The 24,800-nt window shown below is 38.9% G+C and overlaps 1 protein-coding gene across 1 annotated transcript; it reads left to right on the top strand.

Annotated features, from left to right (window-relative positions):
* Positions 1–833: 833 nt before the first annotated feature.
* LOC112742031 (pathogenesis-related thaumatin-like protein 3.5) lies at positions 834–3,932 on the top strand. The gene is made up of 3 exons (XM_025791244.3): positions 834–973; positions 1,251–1,914; positions 3,530–3,932. Exons 1-3 carry the CDS (start codon positions 913–915, stop codon positions 3,663–3,665), a joined length of 861 nt encoding a protein of 286 aa, XP_025647029.1. The 5' UTR covers positions 834–912; the 3' UTR covers positions 3,666–3,932.
* Positions 3,933–24,800: the final 20,868 nt, after the last annotated feature.

Consider the following 24,800-nt stretch of genomic DNA (forward strand, 5'->3'; position numbering starts at 1 on the left):
ATAATACACAATACTAATATCAATAAATTATGTGTAAAAAAAATAAGCCACTAAATTAATTATTCATATGTAATACACGTAAATTAAAATATAAAATATATATTAAAAATGAATTAAGTTATATATGTATTTATATATAAATAATAGTAACTAATTTTATAGTTGATTTTTGGTATGCAAATATCATTTCTGTATTAATATTATAAAGATCAAAATTAAAAACATATATTATTATAGGATTAAACATTTATTTAAGCTAATTTAATATCTAAAATCAAAATTTTGGAATACATTGTATGATTTAGTGTATATGGTACGCCATCTTATCTCCCTTTTAGATGACTCCCCGCACCATCAATGGCATGTTTAGTTGTTTCATAGAATAACTAACAAAACCGCAAATCTTAATCATGGATCTAATCATAGCCTGCCACGTGTCAACTACTAACTTTTATTCAAACATTAAATTTTGTGAGTGAGGAGTGCTAAGGGGCAACAGAATTTGTGATGTTTAGCCATCAATTAGCCATCATCAATATTTTCAATGGTATGAGATAAAATCTAATGGTGTAAGATTAATCATTTTTTGTGAGATTTTAACAAAAAGTGCTGGTCCTAGACTTTCTCTTTGTGAGTTGGACAACACAAAGTTCAAGAGCTTTGCCACGTGTCAGATTCATCAAATGTCTACTGTGATGACATATGAAAGTGCATGAACAATCAAGTATCGAACCTCGTCAAACTTGTATCTATGTACTAGGAAAAGAATAATCCAATTCCTTTCACTAAATTCATACCTTTTCTACCTTCTTTCCTCACGTATTCTTTCTACACTCCCTCCTTTTATATCGGTACCTCATTTCACACCCTTCAATTAATCATATACTGTAACCGAGAATTAGGCACACAAATATGGCCTCGCTTCATCAATTGATTTTATCAATTTCTTTGATTCTAGCAATATTTTTCTCAGGTAATAATGGTTTGAAACATAGTCATTTTCATTAAAGAATAAAAAATAGCAAAATTTGCACTAAGATTGTTGCTCCTGATACGACCATGCAAGTGAAAAATAAATAAATAAAAGGCAGCATCAAATACTTTTGGTTAGATCTAATAAAGTTTTAACATTATCTCACTTAATTAAAGTACCTGATTCAAACTAAGCACACTTCTTTTTATTCTTTTATAGTATACATGTACAAACTTAAATGTTTTGTTTGATTTCGATTTTCTTTTGTGGGACACAGGGCAAAGAACATCGGAGTCGGCTAGAGTATTCACCATAGTTAACTATTGCAAGGAGACACTGTGGCCAGCAGTTACACCTGGAGATGTCTTCAACGGAGGAGGCTTTGTTCTAAAACCAGGCCAATCCAGGGTGTTCACGGCTCCCGTCGGATGGAGCGGTAGGATTTGGGCTCGAACTGGCTGCAACTTCGACACGAATGGAAACGGTAAGTGCCTAACAGGAGCGTGCGGCGACACCCTGAAATGCTCGGCTTCAGGGAAAACCCCTGCTTCATTAGCAGAATTCACACTAGCAGCAGTGGACTTCTACGATGTCAGCCTTGTCGACGGTTTCAACGTGCCAATATCGGTTAAGCCGATCAATGGAAAGGGAAACTGCTCGACAGCAGGGTGTGACTCCGACCTTCGATCCGATTGCCCCAAAGAACTTTCCCTGAAGGCGAACGGAAAGATAGTCGGCTGCCGGAGTGCGTGTGATGTGTTCAATGCTGATGAGTATTGCTGCAGAGGGAACTATGGGAACCCAGTTACTTGCAAGCCTACGTATTATTCAAAGATTTTCAAGAAAGCGTGCCCTACTTCTTATAGTTATGCTTATGATGATCCAACTAGTATCTTCACTTGCTCTGGGACTGATTATGTTATAGCCTTCTGCTCTTCCAGGTTGGTACACTGGATGCATTTATTATACAGTTATAAAACGAAGGTGGTTATTCATAAGATATATTTACATGAAAATAAATCTAAGACGTTATACCTATCAATCAGGGTGAATGCAGAAATTTTGATATTGGCCGAATTTTAGATTTTTTTTTATTCTATAAAAATAATTAACATATAGTTATTAGAGTTAATTTTTAAAAAATTTATCAATATATATATATATAAATAATTACAAATTTTTTTTATAATTTTATTTTTAATATTATATAAAAAAATATAACAAGATATATCAATAATATATTATTAAATTATAGCGTGTTCAGTTAAAAATTATCAAATATTTTATTAATTAAAATTAATTCTTTTAAAAATTTTAAAAAATTTGAAAATAAATTATAAATTACTAATTGTTTGAAAGACACAATATCTTTATAGAATATAAGATATAAGATGTTTTTATAAATTTTTTTTTGTTTTAACAACATAAATTAAAAAAATGAATATTTTTTACAAGAAAAAAATATCTAAAGTATATAATATAATTACTAAAATATAACTACGTAAGTCATTATTAATATAATAATATAAATGTTAAATGTGTTAATATAAAAAAATAATTTTTTTAAAAAAATATAGAGATTATTATATAAAAACTAATTTGAAAGGTACAAAGACTTAAGGATATGATATTAAATTAGTTAAACAAAAAATATTAGTTAATTAAACAATTAAAACATAAATCCGTCACATAATAAAAAATAATACATATAAAATTACTAAATTATATAATATTTTTTTAATTTTTAAACACATATTTTATATATAAGTATAATTTTTTAAAATTTTATGGAGTCGATGCCACTACTCACCCCCTCTAGGTCCATCCCTACCTATTATATTAAATATTTTACTCAAATATATCATGTTATTTAATTGTTTTTAATTATTCTTTTTTACATAAAAATATCTCTATCTTAGTTAAATTAATTTTTTTATCAAAGTCGTTATAATGTCCATAAAGTGATAGTTAACAATTTTAATAAAAGAGAAAAGAAGCTAGAAAAACCTTTTTAAGAAATGTTAAAAAAGCTCGAATAAATAATTTCAAATTTGTAATACACTTTTTTTAATACTAAGACATTTTTTTAATATTTGTATTTTAGTAAAATATTCTCATAAAGATCTTTTACAGATCATGCTTAATTGTTTTTAACTTTTTATCAGCATATAATATTAAAATATTATCGAGTGCTTCAGAAACATTTATATTTTAGTAGTTTTTACCATTAATCTTAATTAATTAAATATTTTATAATAAAAATTATAACATTGGTTAAAATGGATCGAAATTACCTATCAAGTATCATATCTTTATATTTCACCAATAAAAATTAAACACTTATTCAAATGGAACATATAAAATCACCAAATTAATAATAAATAAAACTTTAAATATACCAATTGTTGTTGATGAGGCATAAAAGAGAACATGATTTAGTGTTATAGGTAAACTCAAATTGGTTAAGAAAACTAAAGTAGGAAATTTTTAGTAGATCAGTGTTAACGCTATCTTGACTGAACAAAATCTTAGATGACTTTTAATTTTCTGCTGCAGGAAACGAAATGTATGCACGTATCATAATAACCAACTTCACTGCAGTGGATCACAAGGCTTAAAATCATTAATTGAAAGATGGGGAATAATAGTTCTAACAGTATTTTCAGTGTTTGGTCCATCGATTATATTCTAGACCGCGCCTTAGTCCAAAATTCAAATTCATTTGACATTTAAAGAATTTCAAGGGCTTATGTATGTGTGGAACCAGCTGCGAATTTAATTTTTTGTTTCCTTTTTTTTTTCTTATCTTTACTTTTGGAGGAGGTTGGCGAAAAGAGTGTATGTATAGAAGTGGTGGACATGTTTATTCCTCTTGTCTGCTAGAAGCTAATTAAGCTATTGAAGCATATTCTTTTCCTTCAATTTAAGTAAAGAGGGTGATGTGCGTTATTCTTATCTATCCATCATCCATGTCTATTTTTGTCTGTGTTGCATGTACCATCAAACTGACTATTCTGGAATTCGAAAGAAAACATGCCATGCCAAAGGTAAATTCGTGTTACAGTCTCGTCGTAAAATTAGGCCTAGCTAAGATAATGTCTAATCTAGGATGATCCATCTTAAAATCATGATCCCAATAAGAATAAAATTAGGATCAAATTTTCGATAATATTAAGGAGATAAAAAAAAATAGTCAGAATTTTTTTATTTAGTATTTATTAATTATTACAGCAATTAATAAATATTAAATAAAATAAATTTTAGCTGAATTTGGTTAAATTTTTTTTGTTACAAAATATTTCTGTTATAATAAAATCTTATCTAAATCTAGCACGGATCAAGTCAAATTGTTAGTAAAGAGTACGAAATGCCCTAAAAATATGACTTGGTCATACTACTTGTAAGTTAAGCAAGGAGATCGGCCGCAATTCCGGGTTTGGATTTTAAAAATTCATATTCTACAACTATGAGATAAATAACCCTAACATAGGCTCTAAAACAGTTATGGTGGAAGAATCTAAAAAGATGGAAGGAGAAAGTCAATAATAAAAACTTTTTTAGGAATCTTTTTGTAATTTTAAAATGTTAAGTACCTTACCCCAAAGCAGAGGATGGAGTAACAAATCCTTCCCGTTATTTCTAATACTTGCAAATCCCCAGGTTGCCAATCTGTGCCGTGCGTGACAAACCGTTTCTATGTGGCTGAAGCAGTTTTTGCATCACCCTGGTGTAGTTGATCCTTGTTCTTTGTTTAATCATTGTGCCTCAATTAAGTCAAGCACAAAGCAAGACTTGCGATTGCCATGTACTAGGCATTGAGCGAAACCAAAATGGCCATATAATGCACTTTTTCCCCCCATAAAAATCTTTATTAATTATAATTTGACCTAATGAGAGCTAACACGTCAAAATTAAACTGCTATCAAATTAATTGTTTTTTTTTAGTTACACCAATTTTTAAAGTAGCTAGTTATAGAATGTAATTTGGGTTCTCTCACAAGAAAAGAATGCTATACCTGATTTAGGTTTATGTGATACAAGAAATCTAACAATATCAATAAGAATTGAAAAATAAGTAAACTAGTTTAAGGAAATTTAGGTTCTAGTTCTTCCTATCATAATACTTTTTATGTATGTGGTGTTTTTAGATTTCTCCCTTTTTTTTTTAGACTCTTAGATATCACAAAGTCTTGAAGTGATACAAAATACAGAAAGGAGATCAAACTAAATATCAACTTGCTCTGATGATTTGATGTCATTTTCTCTCTCAATCCATTAGTGGTATAGATGAAATTCAATCAAAGCCCAATTGATGCAGGACCATATATATATATATACTTAACATACTAAAACTGAGTTTTTCCCCGACTAATGGAAGTGAGATATCGATTCCTCATGAATCTATTTTTTCGCCAAAATGAATGTAATATTTTCTCTTTTAAGTTTATTTTATAAAAATATCTTTATTATAATTATACTATAATTAGCATTTAAGTAATAATGCATAATTACTTGGATCCAAAAAGTTTCTGGCTCAGCAACGACTCGGAGTATCGAGTCCCAATCGAATCCATACTCTTCACGCTGACGTAGAATTTTTTGGTAGCCATCCATGGCACTTGACACTGGTAAAACATTAAGTACTTGCTGAATAGCCTCTTCTGAAACTGAGACGTGCTTACGGCGCATGTATACTGATTGAAGAGAGGGAAGGTGGTAGTTGGTGTAAAATTCTTCCACCCAAGAGAGGTTGATTTCCCTTGGTTTCCTCAAAAGAAACTCCCATCCTCGCTTTTCGATACGGGTAGAATATAAGGAGCAATCTTGTCCGGCGGAGCGAGCAAATGCTCAGGATGATAGTTCCTTACGGCTATGGAAGGGAACTTGAGTTCACAAAAGCGGTTGGGGAACCTTGAAGAGTCTCGTGCCGGTTTGCCCTTGTTATCCTCATCAATAGGAGCGGGTGTCTTTCCGTTCTTTGATAAAGGTTTGGCTCCTATTGAAGAACGCGCCTTAGAATTTGATCCTTGGGGCACCCTTTTTGCGGCCGGTTTCCTCGAAGCTACCTCCTTGCCCTTTTTGGTGGCCATCCTAAAAGGAAAGGGGAGGAAGGAAAACATTAAACCCAAGAAACAAATTGATGAAAACATGCAAGTGATTTGTCATGCCCATGATGAATATGAAAGCAAGGGTTATATCATTTGGCATGTGATGCAAGAGAAGGTAAGGCATGCAAAGGCATAAGAAGAGTAGTCTCAAGCATCCTTAGTAAAAGCAAGTCATGTTCAATTGATATGGAATTGGCAAGTATGAACCTTAAGTACATAAATAGACTTAATGCATTTAAGAGGAAGCAAGTGAATGAGGATGGAGCACCAATTTGAAAGTGTAAGACTAAAATGAGCCAAAATGGTAGTTGTGCATTTCCTCGAACACTTGGCGTGCAATAATCAAGCAATGAGCAATTATGAAATACTAAACCAATCTAAAGCCCAAAATAGAACATCAATCACCACATAAACATCACACAATGGTAAAAGAGTGACAAAAGATCTAGTAATGCAAATTAAGTTCAAGTTCAACATCCATGGATAAACAAAGAAAAGAGAGGACAAATAAGTAAACAAAAACAAGAAATATCATTATCAAGCAAAAGAGAAACAAAGTAAGATGATAAGAAGCAATTGATTAAAAGAAATATCATAAAGGAAAGTGGACGTAAAGGAAAGGAAGAAGTTGAACCTTGAAGAGTATGAAAAAGCAAGGTTGAATCTTCTTTTGTGAAGATGAGAGAGGAAATAAGAGAAGTGTAGCGCCACCGGAAAAGGTGGTTGTTACCGGTGAGTGGCCGGAGACAATGGTGGTGGGTTGTGGAAGAAGAAGAAGAGAAGAGAAATGATGAAGAGAGGGGAAGAGTGAACTAAGAAAGAAAAAGAAGAGAATGTGAGTGAGAAAGGAGTGAAACGGCGCGAAGTATTAAACTGATTCGCGCAGATGGCGCGCGCGCGCAAGATGCGCTGACGCGTCGTGAAGGTGCTAACTGAGGGCGCGTGCGCGGCAGTGGCGCGCGCGCGCGAGAGGAGTTGTGCCCCAGGCACAAAAGTGGCATAAACCTGGCTCAAGTCTCTGGTTTTTATACCAGGGTGACCCAGGGAGGCATGCGCGCGGATGCGCAACATGCGCGAGCGCGTCAGTTTCGGCATAAAGTTGGCATAATCGTGGCACAACTCTCTGGAAAATGTACCAGAGACTCCACAAAGCCCCATCGGCGCGCGCGTGCACTGTGCGCTTGCGCGTCGATGGTCAACTGGCAATGTTGCGCGCAGGCGGCATGTACGCGAACGCGTGGGTGCCTGGCGCGAGTTGGGCACAAAGTTGGCCTGACTCTCGGGTTTTTGGCCTGAAAATGGAAATTCGCAACCGGTGCGCGCGCGCACTGTGCGCTTGCGCGCACTGTGCGCGTGCGCGTCGGTGCTCTTTTTCAAAGAAAAATTTTGTGTTTTCTTTATCTCTTTCATAACCTATCTAAATGAACATTCTACCTATCTAACAGAATCAACAAAGCTAGCATCCCTAAGCATTCAATCAATCATCAAAATATCATAAAATTCAAGGAATTAAAGATACTACAAGATGGTATAAACAAGGAAGATCTTACCACGGTGGGTGCCTCCCACCAAGCACTTTTCTTTAGCGTCCTTAAGTTGGACGGTCCTCTTCTCAAGCTTCAACTCTACTTGGTGCATCCTCCAATATGTACACCTCTAGCTCCCTTGGAGGTTTGCAACCATGATATTTCTTCACTCTATGCCCATTCACCTTGAAAGTTGCTTCACTTTTGGGATCAAATAATTCCACCACTCCGTAGGGCTTCATTTCTTTCACCTTAAAAGGTCCTTCCCACCTAGAACGGAGCTTGCCAGGCATAAATCGGAGCCTTGAGTTGTAGAGGAGGACTTCATCTCCTTCTTTAAAGTCCTTCTTCCGAATGTGATGGTCATGGAATGCCTTAGTCTTCTCCTTGTAAATTCGGGCATTTTCATATGATTCGTTCCTCAAACACTCAAGCTCTTCTAATTGTAACTTCTTAGCTTCACCTGCCTTGGTCAAATCCATGTTGCACTGCTTTACCGCCCAGTATGCTCGATGCTCAATCTCCACCGGAAGGTGGCATGCCTTACCATAGATGATCCAAAAGGGACTCATCCCTATCGGAGTCTTGTAAGCCGTTCTGTATGCCCATAGTGCATCTCCTAACCGGAGGCTCCAATCCTTTCTTTGTGGATTGACTACTTTTTCCAAGATTCTCTTGATTTCCCGGTTGGAAACTTCCGCTTGCCCATTTGTTTGCGGATGATAAGCAGTAGCAACCTTATGCGATACTCCATAGCGCTTGAGCAATGCTTCTACCTTGGTAGCTCACGATTGCTCGTGGCGACCCATAACGGCATACAATGTGATTCCTAATGAAAGAAACAACGGTGTTGGCATCGTCAAGGCGGGTAGGTACGACCTCCACCCACTTTGACACGTAGTCAACCGCTAACAGAATGTACAAATACCCATTAGAGTTAGGAAACGGTCCCATAAAGTCAATGCCCCACACATCAAATATCTCACAGAACAACATAGGTTGCTGAGGCATCTCATCCCTTTGGGATGTGTTTCCTGACTTTTGACACTGATGACAAGACACACATAGCCGGTTAGCATCCTTGAATAAGGTTGGCCACCAGAATTCGCAATCCAACACCTTTTTGGCGGTCCTTTGTGGGCCAAAGTGGCCACCACAGTCGGACGAATGACAAGCTTCCAGAATTGGTTAAAATTCAGATTCCGGGACACACCTTCGGATTACTTGGTCTACACCTCTCTTCCACAAGTGAGGGTCATCTCAAATGTAGTATTTGGAATCACTCCTCAACTTGTCCCTTTGATTTTTCGAAAAGTTGGGAGGGAAGATTCTTGCAACCAAGTAGTTCGCCATTGGGGCAAACCAAGGAAAGCTAGCTGACACAGCATGCAAACTTTCCAATGGGAATGAATCATTGATCGGAAATGGATCAGTTTTTAAATTCTCAATGCGGCTTAAGTGATCCGCAAACAGGTTTTGAGATCCACTCCGGTCCCTAATCTCAATGTCAAATTCTTACAAAAGCAAGATCCAACGTATGAGCCTAGGCTTTGACTCATTCTTTGTCAATAAATACTTCAAAGCTGCATGATCCGTGTATACCACTATCTTTGAACCTAGAAAATAAGATCTGAATTTATCTAAGGCATGAACAATGGCTAAAAGTTCTTTTTCGGTAGTGGTATAGTTGGATTGTGCGGCATCTAGTGTCTTAGAAGAGTAAGCAATGACATAAGGAAGTTTACCCTCACGCTGTGCAAGCGCGGCACCCACAGCATAGTTTGACGCATCGCACATTATCTCAAACGGCAACGTCCAGTTGGGGCCTCGCACAATCGGTGCTATGGTGAGAATTTTCCTCAACTCTTCAAAAGCTTTTACACATTCACTGTCAAACTCAAAATCCACATCTTTTTGGAGTGGCGCGACAGTGGCAAAGCAATCTTGCTGAAGTCTTTGATAAAGCCCCTGTAAAATCCTGCATGTCCCAGAAACGAGCGGACCTCCCTCACGGATGAAGGGTGAGGCAGAGTAGTAATAACATCAACCTTGGCCGGGTCCACAGAAATGCCTTCATGAGATACTACATGTCCCAACACTATGCCTTGTCGTACCATAAAGTGACATTTTTCAAAATTTAAGACAAAGTTGGTGTCAACACATCTAGCTAGGACCTTGGCCAAGCTCTCCAAACAACAATCAAATGAGACACCATAAACGCTGAAATCGTCCATAAAAACTTCTAGACAATTCTCCATTAGATCGGAGAAGACACTCATCATGCACCTCTGAAAAGTGGTAGGTGCGTTACATAGTCCAAATGGCATCCTTTTATAGGCAAAGGTGCCAAATGGACATGTAAACGTGGTCTTCTCCTGATCTTCAGGAGCAATATGTATCTGAAAATATTCAGTAAATCCATCAAGAAAACAGTAGTGAGATTTATCTGCCAAGCGGTCCAGCATCTGATCGATGAAGGGTAAGGGATAATGGTCCTTCCGTGTGGCGGCATTCAATCTTCTGTAGTCAATACATACTCGCCACGCATTTTGCACTCTTTTAGTGACCATTTCTCCGTCTTCCTTCTTGACCGTTGTGATGCCCGACTTCTTGGGAACAACTTGAATCGGGCTCACCCACTCACTGTCGGAAATAGGGTATATGATATCCGCATCCAGTAGTCGGGTGACCTCTTTCTTCACTACGTCAAGGATGGTTGGGTTGGGCCTCCTTTGCGGTTGCCGAACCGGCTTGGCTCCATCTTGGAGAAATATCCTATGCATGCACTTATACGGGTCAATCCCCACAATATCCGCAAGGCTCCATCCTATCGCTTTCTTGTACTTTCTTAGAACATCTAGGAGTTTTTCCTCTTCTTCACCTGAGAGTTCACTAGCAATAATAACTGGAAACCCACAGTTGTCTTCTAAGAACACATATTTCAGATAGGAGGGAAGGGGTTTCAGTTCACTTGCTACCTCAAAATGAGGTTCCTTTTCATCAAGCTCATGGGACTCATTCTTGGCAACTTCTTTAAGTTCATCCTCTTGGTCATCTATCTCCTCAACGGTGGGGTAGCACGACTTGTCATGATCTTCTTCTTGTACTTCCGCTACCACTTCATCAATTATGTCGCATCGGAGCATAGAATGTTCTTTGGGAGGATGTTTCATGGCTTCCTCTAAATTGAACTTGATAGTCTTGTCTCCAACTCCAAAGGAATATACACCAGTAAAAGCATCTAGCTTGAATTTGGAGGTTTTGAGGAAAGGTCTACCAAGTAGGACGGAGGATGAGCTTCTACCTTCCGTTGGGGGCATCACAAGGATATAAAAGTCAACCGGAAAAACCAAATCCTTAATTGCCACAAGTACATCTTCAGCTATTCCCATTACTGTGATCACACTTTTATCGGCTAAGGCAAACCTCGCCGCCAACTTCTTCAACGGAGCTAAATTCAACCGCACATAGATGGAAAGCGGCATGATGCTAACACAAGCTCCCAAGTCACACATACAATCATGAAAAGTGTATCCACCAATACAACAAGACACTAAGCACGGTCCAGGGTCACCACATTTTCTTGGAATAGGCTCCATCAAGGAAGAAATCGAACTACCCAAGGATAGTGTCTCCAATTCCCCTATTCTACTCTTGTGTGTACACAAGTCTTTCAAAAATTTTGCATACTTGGGGATTTGTTGAATAGCGTCAAGGAGTGGTATGGTTACCTCGATCTTTTTGAACACTTGGAGCATGTCTAAATCAAATTCCGGTGTCTTCTTTGCTTTCTTCACCATGGAAGGAAATGGAATAGGAATTGATTCATCGACTACGGCTTTCCTCTTGGGTTCCTTGAGGTTTACTCCTTCTTCCTCATGCCTTTTGTCTACCACCTCTTCTTCATGTGGAGTTCCAACAACTACCTCTTCCTCATGCATCTCTCCCATGACTCTTGGGGGTATCTCCTCCAATGTAGTCCCCGACCGTAGAGTGATGGCATTGAGACCGCCTCTTGGGTTTGGTTGGGGTTGGGATGGAAGGTTGGATGAACTTGAGGGTTGGGTGGTGTTGTTATTGGGAGTTGGTGGTAGGTTTGACATGTTCATCTTTGAGAGTATGTGGTGCATGAATTGTGAATCACACTTTTCACACTCGTACCACTAACCAGCAAGTGCACTGGGTCGTCCAAGTAATACCTTACGTGAGTAAGGGTCGAATCCCATGGAGATTGTTGGTTTGAAGCAATCTATGGTTACCTTGCAATTCTTAGTCAGGAAGTCAATTATATTTATCAGTTGAGTTGCGAATAAACAAGAGAGCATGGATTAAAGGTTACTTGTTATGCAGTAATGGATAATATGTTGGAGTTTTGGAGATGCTTTGTCTTCAGAATCTTTGCTTTCCTCTGTCCTCTAATTCATGCACGCACGTCCTCCTATGGCAAGCTGTGTGTAGGTGGATCACCGTTGTCAATGGCTACCATCCATCCTTCCAGTGAAAAGGGTCCAGGTGCGCTGTCACCGCACGGCTAATCATCTGCAGGTTCTCAGTCGTACCGGAATAGGATTTACTATCCTTTTGCGTCTGTCACTACGCCCAGCACTCGCGAGTTTAAAGTTCGTCACAGCCATCCAATCCCAGAATCCTACTTGGAATACCACAGACAAGGTTTAGACTTTCCGGATTCTCATGAATGCCGCCATCAATCTAGCTTATACCACGGAGATTCTGATTAGGGAATCTAAGAGATATTCATTCAATCTGATGTAGAACGGAAGTGATTGTCAGACACACGTTCATGGATTGAGGAAGGTGATGAGTGTCACTGATCATCACCTTCTCCATAGTTAGGCGCGAATGGATATCTTAGATAGAAACACGCATGTTTGAATGGAAAACAGAAATACATGCATTAATTCATCGAGACACAGCAGAGCTCCTCACCCCCAACAATGGAGTTTAGAGACTCATGCCTTCAAAGAGTATAAAGTTTTGATCTAAAAAATGTCATGAGATGCAAAATAAATCTCTAAAAGTTGTTTAAATACTAAACTAGTAACCTAGGTTTACAGAAAATGAGTAAACTATAACAGATAGTGCAGAAATCCACTTCTGGGGCCCACTTGGTGTGTGCTGGGGCTAAGACTAAAGCTTCTCACGTGCCTGGGGCTGTTTTGGGCATTCAACGCCAGCTTTGGATCCTTTTCTGGCGTTGAACTCCAACTTGCAACTTGTTTCTGGCGCTGGATGCCAGAATTGGGCAGAGAGCTGACGTTGAACGCCAGTTTATGTCATCTATTCTTGAGCAAAGTATGGACTATTATATATTTCTGGCGCCAGGATGTCTACTTTCCAACGCAATTGGAAGCACGCCATTTGGAGTTCTGTAGCTCCAGAAAATCCATTTTGAGTGCAGGGAGGTCAGAATCCAACAGCATCGGCAGTCCTTTTTTAGCCTGAATCAGATTTTTCCTCAGCTCCCTCAATTTTAGCTAGAAAATGCCTGAAATTACAGAAAAACACACAAACTCATAGTAGAGTCCAGAAATGTGGATTTTGCCTAGAAACTAATGAAAATAAACTAAAAACCAACTAAAACATACTAAAATCTATATGAAATTAACCCCAAAAAGCGTATAAAATATCCGCTCATCACAACACCAAACTTGAACTGTTGCTTGTCCTCAAGCAACTAGACAAATAAAATAGAAGACTAATAAGTCAAGAAGCAATAATATCTCAAAGTTTTTGAGTGAAGCTCAGATTCTAATTAGATGAGCGAGACTAGTAGCTTTTTGCTTCCGAACAGTTTTGGCATCTCACTTTATCCATTGAAGCTCAGAGTGATTGTCATCTATAGGAACTTAGAATTCAGATAGTGTTATTGATTCTCCTATTTCATTATGATGATTCTTGAACACAGCTACTTTATGAGTCTTGGCCGTGGCCCTAAGCACTTTGTTTTCCAGTATTACCACCAGATACATAAATGCCACAGACACATAATTGGGTGAACCCTTTTAGATTGTGACTCAGCTTTGCTAAAGTCCCCAATTAGAGGTGTCCAGGGTTCTTAAGCGCACTCTTCTTTTTGCTTTGGACCTTGACTTTAACCGCTCAGTCTCAAGTTTTCACTTGACACCATCACGCCACAAGCACATGGCTAGGGACAGCTTGGTTTAGCCGCTTAGGCCAGGATTTTATTCCTTTAGGCCCTCCTATCCACTGATGCTCAAAGCCTTGGGATCCTTTCTATTACCCTTGCCTTTTGGTTTTAAGAGCTTTGGCTTTTTCTGCTTGCTTTCTCTTTCTCTCTCTCTTTTTTTTTCTGCAAGCTTTGTTCTTTGCTGCTTTTTCTTGCTTCAAGAATCATTTTTATGATTTTTTAGATTATCAATAACATGTCTCATGTTCATCATTCTTTCAAGAGCCAACATATTTAACAGTCTTAAACAACAAATTCAAAAGACATATGCACTGTTCAAGCATTCATTCAGAAGACAGAAAGCATTGCCACCACATGTTACTAATTAGAATTTTTCTTATTAAAAACTCGAATTTTATTGCCTCTTATTCAAAAGATCTACTATTTTATTCATGTTTGCTGATGATGAGAAAAATAGACTATAACTTAATTGGAGGTAAAATTAAAATAGACACTAATTACTACTATATGACTCCTAAGGTAAACTCTTATAACGACAACTATCACAGAGTTAAAGCAGAAATTGGAATTTAACAACCTTTGTTCTGGGAAGTGGATGTTCCTCGGATCTGTGGGGTGCTTGGTCCTTCAAGAGATAACTTCTGGCGCTTCAATTCCCTCAAGTCACGCCCTTGCTCTTCCTGTTCTTTAATCAAATAGCAAAGAATTTGACTTTGTTCCTTCTGTTCCTTTATTATTTGTTCCATAGCTTCTTGCATCTTGGTAACTGATGTTTCAAGATACTCCCAATATTCAGATTGAGGGATTTCTGGGAGAAATTCCTGTGTTTTCTTCTTGATGGGGTCATCCTGTGCTTGTTGTTTTTCCATTGATGCTTTGGTGATTGGTTTCTCAATTGAGATATACTCAATTATTCCCATCCTTACTCCAGCGTCCTTGCAGAGCAGAGAAATCAAGCTTGGGTAAGCCAACTTGGCCTCTTTAGAATTTTTATTAGCAATTTTATAGAATTCAGTTGAAATCAGTTGATGAACTTCCACTTCTTTTCCCATCATGATGCAATGGATCATCACTGCTCTTTTAACAGTGACTTCAGAACGGTTGCTGGTGGGCAGCAGAGAATGCCCAATGAAGTCCAACCATCCTCTAGCGACTGGTTTGAGATCTTCTCTTTTGAGTTGATTTGGGACACCCTTCGTACTGGTGGTCCACCTGGCTCCAGGGATACATATATCTTCTAGAATCTTATCCAGGCCCTTGTCTGTTCTCATCATTCTCCTGTTGAAAGAGTCTGGATCATCTTTCAGCTTAGGTAGCTTTAAGATCTCCCTGATCTTGTCTGGGTTGGTATGAACAATCTTTCCTCTGACCACGGTCTGATATTCATAGAAAGCAGTTTCAGATAGTTTTTGCTTGTCTGTCTGCCACATGTTAGCATAGAACTCCTGGACCATATTCCTTCCCACTTTCGTCTCAGGATTAGCTAGGACCTCCCAGCTCCTGATTCGAATTTACTCCTGGATCTCTGGATATTCGTCTTCTTTCGGATCGAATCTAACTTCCGGGATCACTGATCTTAGACCCATTATTTTGTAATAATGGTCTGAATGTTCTTTAGATAAAAACTTCCCTTGATTCCAAAGTGGTTTTGGAACGCTCTCTTTCTTACCTCTTGAAGTGGGTTGTTTTCCCTTAGGAGCCATGATCTTAGTGATCACGGATAAACACACCAAACTTAGAGGTTTGCTTGTCCTCAAGCAAAAGAAAAGAAAGGATAGGGATAGAAGGAGAGCTAGGTGTAATTGTTGATGGAGGGGGGGGGAGGCCGAACCCATATTTAAAGGGAGGGGGGTGGGTTCGAAAATTTAGAAAAGATATGATAAAAAAGATTGATTTGGAAAAGATAAGATAGAAGATATGATAAGAGAGGATATAGTTTAAAATTGAAAAGATATGAAAAATTTTTGAAAAAGATAAATCTAGATTTTGAAAAAGATAATGTGGAGATTTGAAAAAGATATTGATGAGTTGAAAAGATTTTTGGAAAAGAGTTGAATTGGATTGAAAAAGAGGATTTGTGCTTATGGATTAGGATACATTTGATATTTTTAAAGTAGGATTTTTAGAAATTAAGGATTTTAGAAATCAGGGTTCTTAACATGTGTATGCAAGAAATCATGATTTGAAACATGGAAATTAAAATTAGAATGAAAAATATGAAGAAGAAACGAATTTACCTCCTTCCCATCATCCTGGCATTTGAACGCCCAAACACTGCCTGTTTTGGGCGTTCAACGCCCAAATGCTGCTCTCCTGGGCGTTCAACGCCCAGTTGTTGCCCTTTTCTGGCGTTGAACGCCAGATAGCTATCCTTCCTGGCGTTCAGCGTCCACTGGATGCCTCTTTTGGGCGCTGAACGCCCAAAACAGGCTCTTACTGGCGTTTTCTTGCCAGTGAGCTCTTTTTCTCTGTTTTTTGTGCAGATTCCTTCTGTAACCCTGTGAACTTATGCAATTGATTTTTTTACCTTGTTATTAATGAACTTTATATAAACAAATAAAAATAAAAATAGGGCAAAATGCTTAGAGGATTGATGCCCCATGGCTGGGTTACCTTCCAGTAAGCGCTTCTTTATTGTCTTTAGCTAGACCTTGCTGAGCTTTTAATCTAGCTTCAACCTTGAGCACTCTTGCTCAACATTGCCTTCAAGATAGTGCTTGATTCTCTGTCCATTGACAATGAACTTCTTATCAGAATCAATATCTTGAAGCTCCACATAATCATATGGTGATACACTTGTAATCACATATGGTCCCTTCCACCGGGATTTCAGTTTCCCAGGGAATAGCCTGAGTTTAGAGTTAAACAGCAGAACCTTCTGTCCTGGTTCAAAGATTCTAGATGACAGCTTTCTATCATGCCACTTTTTTTATTTTTCTTTATAAAGCTTGGCATTTTCGAAAGCAGTGAATCTGAATTCCTCTAGCTCATTTAGCTGGAGCAATCTTTTTTCTCTTGCTAATTTGGCATCAAAGTTTAGGAATCTGGTTGCCCAGTAGGCTTTATGTTCCAGTTCCACGGGCAGGTGACATGCCTTACCATACACAAGTTGGTATGGAGAGGTCCCTATAGGGGACTTGAATGCTGTTCTGTAAGCCCACAGAGCATCATCCAAGCTCCATGCCCAATCCTTTCTACGGGTACTTACTGTCCGTTCTAGGATTCTCTTTAATTCTCTGTTAGAGACTTCAGCTTGCCCATTAGTTTATGGATGATATGGAGTAGCTACCTTGTTGCGAATCCCATACCGAACCATGGCAGAGTAAAGCTGTTTGTTGCAGAAGTGAGTGCCCCCATCACTGATCAGTACTCTAAGGACACCAAACCTGCTAAAGATATGTTTCTGGAGGAACTTCAGCACTATTTTAGTATCATTGGTGGGTGTGGCAATGGCCTCAACCCATTTTGATACATAGTTAACTGCCACCAGAATATAAGTGTTTGAGAATGATGGTGGGAAAGGTCCCATGAAGTCAATTCCCCATACGTCAAACAACTCAATCTCCAAGATTCTTTGTTGAGGCATGGCGTAACCATGGGGAAGATTACCAGCTCTTTGGCAACTGTCACAGTTACGTACAAACTCTCGGGAATCTCTATAGAGTGTGGGCCAATAGAAGCCACATTGGAGGACCTTGGTGGCTGTTCGCTCACCCCCGAAATGGCCTCCATATTGAGATCCATGGCAATGCCATAGGATCCTCTGCGCTTCTTCTCTAGGAACACACCTACGGATTATTCCATCTGCAAATCTCTTAAAGAGATAGGGTTCATCCCACAAGTAGTACTTTGCATCAGTGATTAATTTTTTCTTTTGTTGCCTGTTGTACTCCTTGGGTATGAACCTTGCAGCTTTATAGTTTGCAATATCGGCAAACCATGGTGTTTCCTGGATGGCAAATAAATGCTCATCCGGAAAAGTCTCAGAGATCTCAAGAGAGGGGAGGGACGTCCCTTCTACTGGCTCTATCCGGGACAGATGATCAGCCACTTGGTTCTCTGTCCCTTTTCTGTCTCTTATTTCTATATCAAACTCTTGCAGAAGCAACACCCATCTGATGAGCCTGGGTTTTGAATCCTGCTTTGTGAGTAGATATTTAAGAGCAGCATGGTTAGTATACACAATCACTTTTGATCCTACTAAGTATGATCTGAACTTGTCAATGGTATAAACCACTGCAAGTAATTCTTTTTCTATGGTTGTGTAATTTTTTTGGGCATCATTTAAAACGCGACTAGCATAATAAATGACACGCAGAAGCTTGTCATGCCTCTGTCCCAATACTGCACTAATGGCGTGATCACTGGCATCACACATTAGCTCAAATGGTAATGTCAAGTCTGGTGCAGAAATAACTAGTGCTGTGACCAGCTTAGCTTTCAGCGTTTCAAACACCTGCAGACACTCTGTGTCAAACACAAATGGCGTGTCAGTAGCTAGCAGATTGCTTAGAGGTTTTGTGATTTTTGAAAACTCCTTTATAAACCTCCTATAGAATCCTGCATGCCCCAGAAAGCTTCTGATTGCCTTAACATTGGTAGGTGGTGGTAATTTTTCAATTACCTCTATTTTTGCTTGATCCACCTCTATTCCCTTGTTTGATATTTTATGCCCAAGGACAATCCCTTCAGTCACCATGAAGTGACATTTTTCCCAGTTTAAGACTAGGTTGGTCTCTTGGCATCTCTTCAGGACAAGTTTCAGGTGATCAAGACAGGAGCAGAATGAGTCTTCATATACTGAGAAGTCATCCATGAAGACTTCCAGAAATTTTTCCACCATATAAGAGAAAATAGAGAGCATGCATCTCTGGAAGGTTGTAGGCGCATTACACAGCCCAAATGGCATCCTTCTATAAGCAAACACTCCAGATGGACATGTGAATGCTGTTTTCTCTTGATCCTGGGGATCTACTGCAATCTGGTTATAGCCTGAGTAGCCATCCAAAAAGTAGTAATAATCATGAGCTGCCAGTCTTTCTAGCATCTGGTCTATGAATGGTAAAAGAAAATGATCTTTTCTGGTGGTTGTATTGAGCCTTCTGTAGTCAATACACATGCGCCACCCTGTAACTGTTCTTGTAGGAACCAGTTTACTTTTTTCATTATGAATCACTGTCATGCCTCCCTTTTTTGGGACGACTTGGACAGGGCTCACCCAGGGGCTATCAGAAATAGGATAAATAATCCCAGCCTCTAGTAATTTGGTGACCTCTTTCTGCACCACTTCCTTCATGGCTGGATTTAGCCACCTCTGTGGTTGAACCACTGGTTTAGCATTATCTTCCAATAAGATTTTGTGCATGCATCTAGCTGGGCTTATGCCCTTAAGGTCACCTATGGACCACCCAAGAGCTGTTTTGTGTGTCCTTAGCACTTGAATAAGTGCTTCCTCTTCCTGTAGATTTAAAGCAGAGCTTATGATCACTGGAAAAGTGTCACCTTCTCCCAGAAATACATATTTCAGGGATGGTGGTAATGGTTTGAGCTCGGGTTTAGGAGGTTTTTCCTCTTCCAGAGGAAATTTCAGAGGCTCTTTCATCTCCTCTGAATCCTCCAAATCAGGCTGAACATCTTTAAAGATGTCTTCCAACTCTGATTCGAGACTCTCAGCCATGTTGATCTCTTCTACCAAAGAGTCAATAAGATCAACTTTCATGCAGTCTTTTGATGTGTCTGGATGCTGCATGGCTTTGACAGCATTCAACTTAAACTCATCATCATTGACTCTCAGGGTTATTTCCCCTTGTTGGACATCAATGAGGGTTCGTCCAGTTGCTAGGAAGGGTCTTCCTAGAATGAGAGTAGCACTCTTGTGCTCCTCCATTTCCAGCACTACAAAGTCAGTGGGAAAGGCGAATGGCCCAACTCTGACAATCATGTCTTCAATCACGCCTGATGGGTATTTAATGGAGCCATCAGCAAGTTGGAGACATATCCGGGTTGGTTTAACTTCTTCAGTTAAGCCAAGCTTTCTGATAGTGGATGCAGGTATTAGGTTGATGCTTGCCCCAAGATCGTATAAAGCTGTCTTGGTGCAATTACCTTCTAATATGCATGGTATCAGAAAACTCCCAGGGTCTTTAAGCTTTTTAGGAAAGCTTTTTAGAATGACTGCACTGCATTCTTCAGTGAGGAGAACTCTTTCTGTTTCTCTCCAATCCTTTTTATGATTCGGGATCTCTTTCATGAACTTGGCATAAGAAGGTATTTGCTCAAGTGCCTCTGCAAATGGAATCTTTATTTCAAGAGTCCTGAGATAATCTGCAAAGCGAGCAAATTGCTTATCCTGCTCCTCTTTCCGGAGTTTTTGAGGATAAGGTATCTTGGCTTTATATTCCTCAACCTTAGTTTCTGTAGATTTATTGCCTACAGAAGTGGTTGAAGAAGCCTTTTTAGAGGGGTTGTCATCAGCACTTGTGTGTGTCTGATCCCTCACTGGCAATTGAGTGCCAGAGTTAGAAGCTGGAGTGACGTTAGACGCCAACTCCTTGTCTGTTCCTGGCGTCTGAACGCCAGAACTGTGCCCATTTTGGGCGTTCAACACCAGATCCTTACTTGTTTCTGGCGTTGAACGCCAGTCCTTGCTTGTTACTGGCGTTGAACGCCAGTCTTGGGCATGGTCTGGGCGTTCAGCGCCAGCCTTCCACCAGATTGCTGGCATTTTAACGCCAGAATTATTTTTCCCTGGGCTCTTACTTTCCAACGCAATTAGAAGCACGCCATTTGGAGTCCTGTAGCTCCAGAAAATCCATTTTGAGTGCAGGGAGGTCAGAATCCAACAACATCAGCAGTCCTTTTTCAGCCTGAATCAGATTTTTGCTCAGCTCCCTCAATTTCAGCCAGAAAATACCTAAAATTACAGAAAAAGACACAAACTCATAGTAGAGTCCAGAAATGTGGATTTTGCCTAGAAACTAATGAAAATAAACTAAAAACCAACTAAAACATACTAAAATCTATATGAAATTAACCCCAAAAAGCGTATAAAATATCCGCTCATCAGTATGTTGGTGAGGTTAGCCAATTGAGTGTTTAAGGCCTCAAATTGAGCCTTGTTAATCTCATCTCGTTTTTCCATAGCGGCTCTAAGCTCATCAACTTGATTGTTGGAAGATGTAGGAGTTTGGTTTTGTTGTCTATGGTGTGGTGTTTGGTACTTGGTATAGTTATTTTGGTTTTGGTTGGCTTGGTAGTTGGTGTTATTGTGGTGGTATTGGGATGAAGATGGGTTGTTATTGTGATGAGAAGAAGGGTTGTTCCATCTATGGTTCTGATTGCTTCCTTGTGAATTATCTCTCCACCCTTGATGTTGATTGCTACCTTGATGGTAGTTGTTTTGGCCTTGAGAAGGGTATGGTGGACGGTTGTTGTAATTCACATTGGCCACCACAAGGGCATGTTCCTCTTGAATTTTATGGCATTGGTCGGTATAATGTGTAGTGCTAGAGCACAATCCACAAATCCTGGGAGGGCCTTCAAGTTGAGCAACCGGAGGAGGGGCTTGGATGGCTTTGATGGAGTAATACTCCCTTTGATCTCTTTAAATTTGTGTAAGGATGGTGGCCATATCCCCAAGTGCCTTGGTTAGACTTGCTTCGGAGGGGGACGGTTCTACCACACCCTTAAGGGGGTTATTCCTCACTCTTGTGTGTTGCGTAGATTCGGTGACATCCTTGATCAAATCCCAAGCTTCTCCTTCCGTCTTGTTTTTCGAAAGGGACCCGCCACTAGAGGCGATAAGCAATCTTCTATCTTCCGCACAAAGACCTCCGGTAAAGTAGCTAATGAGCAAGCGAGTGGTCATTCCGTGATGTGGACATGACTCCAATAGCCTCTTGAACTGAGACCAATACTCATACATGCTCTCTTGGTCTCTTTGCATTATGCCCGAAATCTCTTTCCGGATGTACTCGGTCTTCTCCGGTGGGAAGAACTTGTCAACAAACTCTATTCTCAGAAAATCCCAATTAGTCACAATATCATCCGGTAGCGAATAAAACCATGTTTTTGCAATCGCCTTCTAGCTTGTCGAGTGTGCAACAAAGTTCTTTCAATTTCAGGATCAAAATTGGCTAAGCTAGAATTCGGTTGAGACCGAGTCATCAAACTTGAAAGTCATAGTACAAATGCAAAAGAAATTTAAACTATAGCTAAGTATTGAAAGAGCAAAATATCTACAGTATTCACATATTCACATAACCAATATCAAGGCATACATTGCAACCATTCCCCAGCAACGGCGCCATAAATTTGACAATACACAACCAAGGGATGTTATATTGGTAAGATTTTTCTCTTTAATATCACCTCGTTGTGAGTATAGCCTACCAACAACAATCCTCGGGGGTCAAATTTAGAAGAGGGATTTGGTTGTCACAAGTTCAACCCCAATAGAAATAACCAAAGTATTCAAACCTCGGGTCGTCTCACGAAGAATGGGCAAACATGTGCTTCGACATTGGTTAGAAATCCAGGGTTGAGAGTTATGAGCATGAAAATAAATGGAAAACTCAACAAGCAGGTAATCTTATCAACTACGTAAGCAAAAACTAAGCAATTCCAATGAGCAAGCAATATTCTACTTAATTCTACCTTAAGCTAAACGAATAACTATGACTAAGACACTTGAAATTGGAAATCGGTTTTCAAATATGAATGATAAAAATAACTCTTGGCTAGACATGGGAATTGGGGTCACAATCCTTGTCCAACACTCCATCTTGACAATTATGAGGAACCAAGCTCATTAAGTCTACTCCCAAGTCTTAAGTACGTAATATCTACTCCTAGACTTGAAGTACGTCAAATGGCCCTGACCACATCAACCCATAAGTCCCAACCTACCTAATAATTAGATTAGTAGTGGGTTGGTGTCAATGAGTATCAAATTGACCACCTAGGGCTCTTAAATCATCAAATCCATTAGACCCAATGACTCATGTTTACCCAATTCCCTTGACCTAGGCCAAGAGTGAGAAGGAACTACTCCATAATCAAAGTAAACAATTCATCAAACACTTGGTAAGCGCTAACAAAAGACATGTTCAAAATAGTAATTAAATTGAATTCTACAAATACCCACTAACAATGATCAACATACAATTAAACAATCAACAAGATTAAACATAGAAATCATCAATGTAACATCAACAAAACAAGATTCACAACATTCTTGAAATGGGTAAAATAACAATTGACAAGAATCATAAAACTATCACTAGATGTAAGCAAGATTGTAGCAAGGAAATTAAATTGAACAATTAAAACTGTAATCAACAAAATCCAATTCACAAATCAACAAGGAAAAATCAAAATGGAAACTAGATCTAGAGAGGAACAAGGGTTTCTCTCTCTAGAATCACCAAAGAACCAAAAAAACTCTCAAATTATGTCCTAGTCTCCAAAATGAGTCATCCCCTCTTCCCCCCAAGCATCCTTGGGTCTTTTCCATGCAGAAAGCAGCTTGAAATTGGGCCTCCTTGGCCTCAGAAATCGCCAGGCACAATTTCTCTTAATGAGGTCACGTGCAGCTTCCCACGCGTGCGCCCCATGCGTGCGCGCGCGCCGATTACTTTTTTGATCCACGCGTGCGTGCCAGTTGCGCGTGTGCGTCGATGGAAATCTTCCAATCTGCGTGGATGCGTCCATCCTTGCGCGCCGCTTCTAGTCAGTTCCATTCACGCGAGCGCGTGGAGTGCGCGGGCACGCCGATGCTGCTGCTCCCAAGACTCCAATTCTTCATGTTCCTCCCTTTTTGTACATGCTTTCTCCCTCTCTTCTGAGTCATTCCTAACCTATAATTCCTGAAATTACTCAACACAGATATCACGGCATCGAATGACAATAGAAGAGGATTAAAATATGGTAATTTTAAGGTAAAATAAGCATGTTTTTCATCATAGAGCAATATTGGGAAGTGAACACAAAACCATGCATTTCTTGTGAATAAGTGTGATAAATATTGATAAAATTCCCCAAAATAAGCACAAGATAAACCACGAAATCGGGGTTTATCACACATCAACCAATGCCCATTCATTATCCATTTCACAATTGCTTGTTTATTTGCTTGAGTGCTTTCTTGCTTCTTTATTGCTTGTTTGTTTGTCTTAACTAACAAGTTTCCTTCAAAGCATCTCAAACACACTAGAATGAGTGAAGTGCATGCGTCTTTTGTATGATTGTGACATAGACTACACACTATTTTTCTTAATATCACAAACTGATTCACTCACTTCATTTTAGTGATTATCACCTCATTCTAACAATCTATGCTTCCTTGCTTTTGCATTTACTTATCTTCTTATCTTGTTTTCTATTTTCAGGATAAGTCACCATAAGCAAAAAGGGAAGCGGAAGATGAAAGAACATGCAGCAGCTAGTTGATCCACCAGCTAGCATGCACCGAGGAAGGGTGCAAACTATTAAGTGTGGGGAGGTCGTCCGACCAATCGGCCAATTTTTTGGTGACAAATTTCTAATCCCAACACTTTCACATTTTAACTTTTCTATTATTACTAGGTCTTTTAAAATTTTTAGTTGCATTTTCTTAGTTTTCTTATATATGTATATATATATATATATCTAAGCTTAGTCAAAATAATGAAATTTTTCAAGAAAAGCATCCTTAATAGGGTATTGACATCCCAATTGATTTCAGTAAAATACCTTTTCGATGAACTTGCTTGAATTATATATTGTGGAACATGTTTTTGAGATAAAAAACACAAAAGCATATGAGTTTTGAGCCTAATTGTGTGGTTACATCATATAACCAATATTTTCCTTCTTGTGTGTATTATTCTCTTTCTATGATTGTAATCTTTGATTTGTTTGAGTCTTTATGTCCATTATTTTGTGTATGAATGCATTTATATGATTAAGGCCATTATTTCATTTAGCTCACTTACCCAAATAGCCTACCCTTTATCCACCTTTGTTAGCCAATTTTGAGCCTAGTT

The sequence above is a fragment of the Arachis hypogaea genome, chromosome 14 (genome assembly GCF_003086295.3).
Source record: "Arachis hypogaea cultivar Tifrunner chromosome 14, arahy.Tifrunner.gnm2.J5K5, whole genome shotgun sequence".
Lineage (NCBI taxonomy): Eukaryota > Viridiplantae > Streptophyta > Magnoliopsida > Fabales > Fabaceae > Arachis > Arachis hypogaea.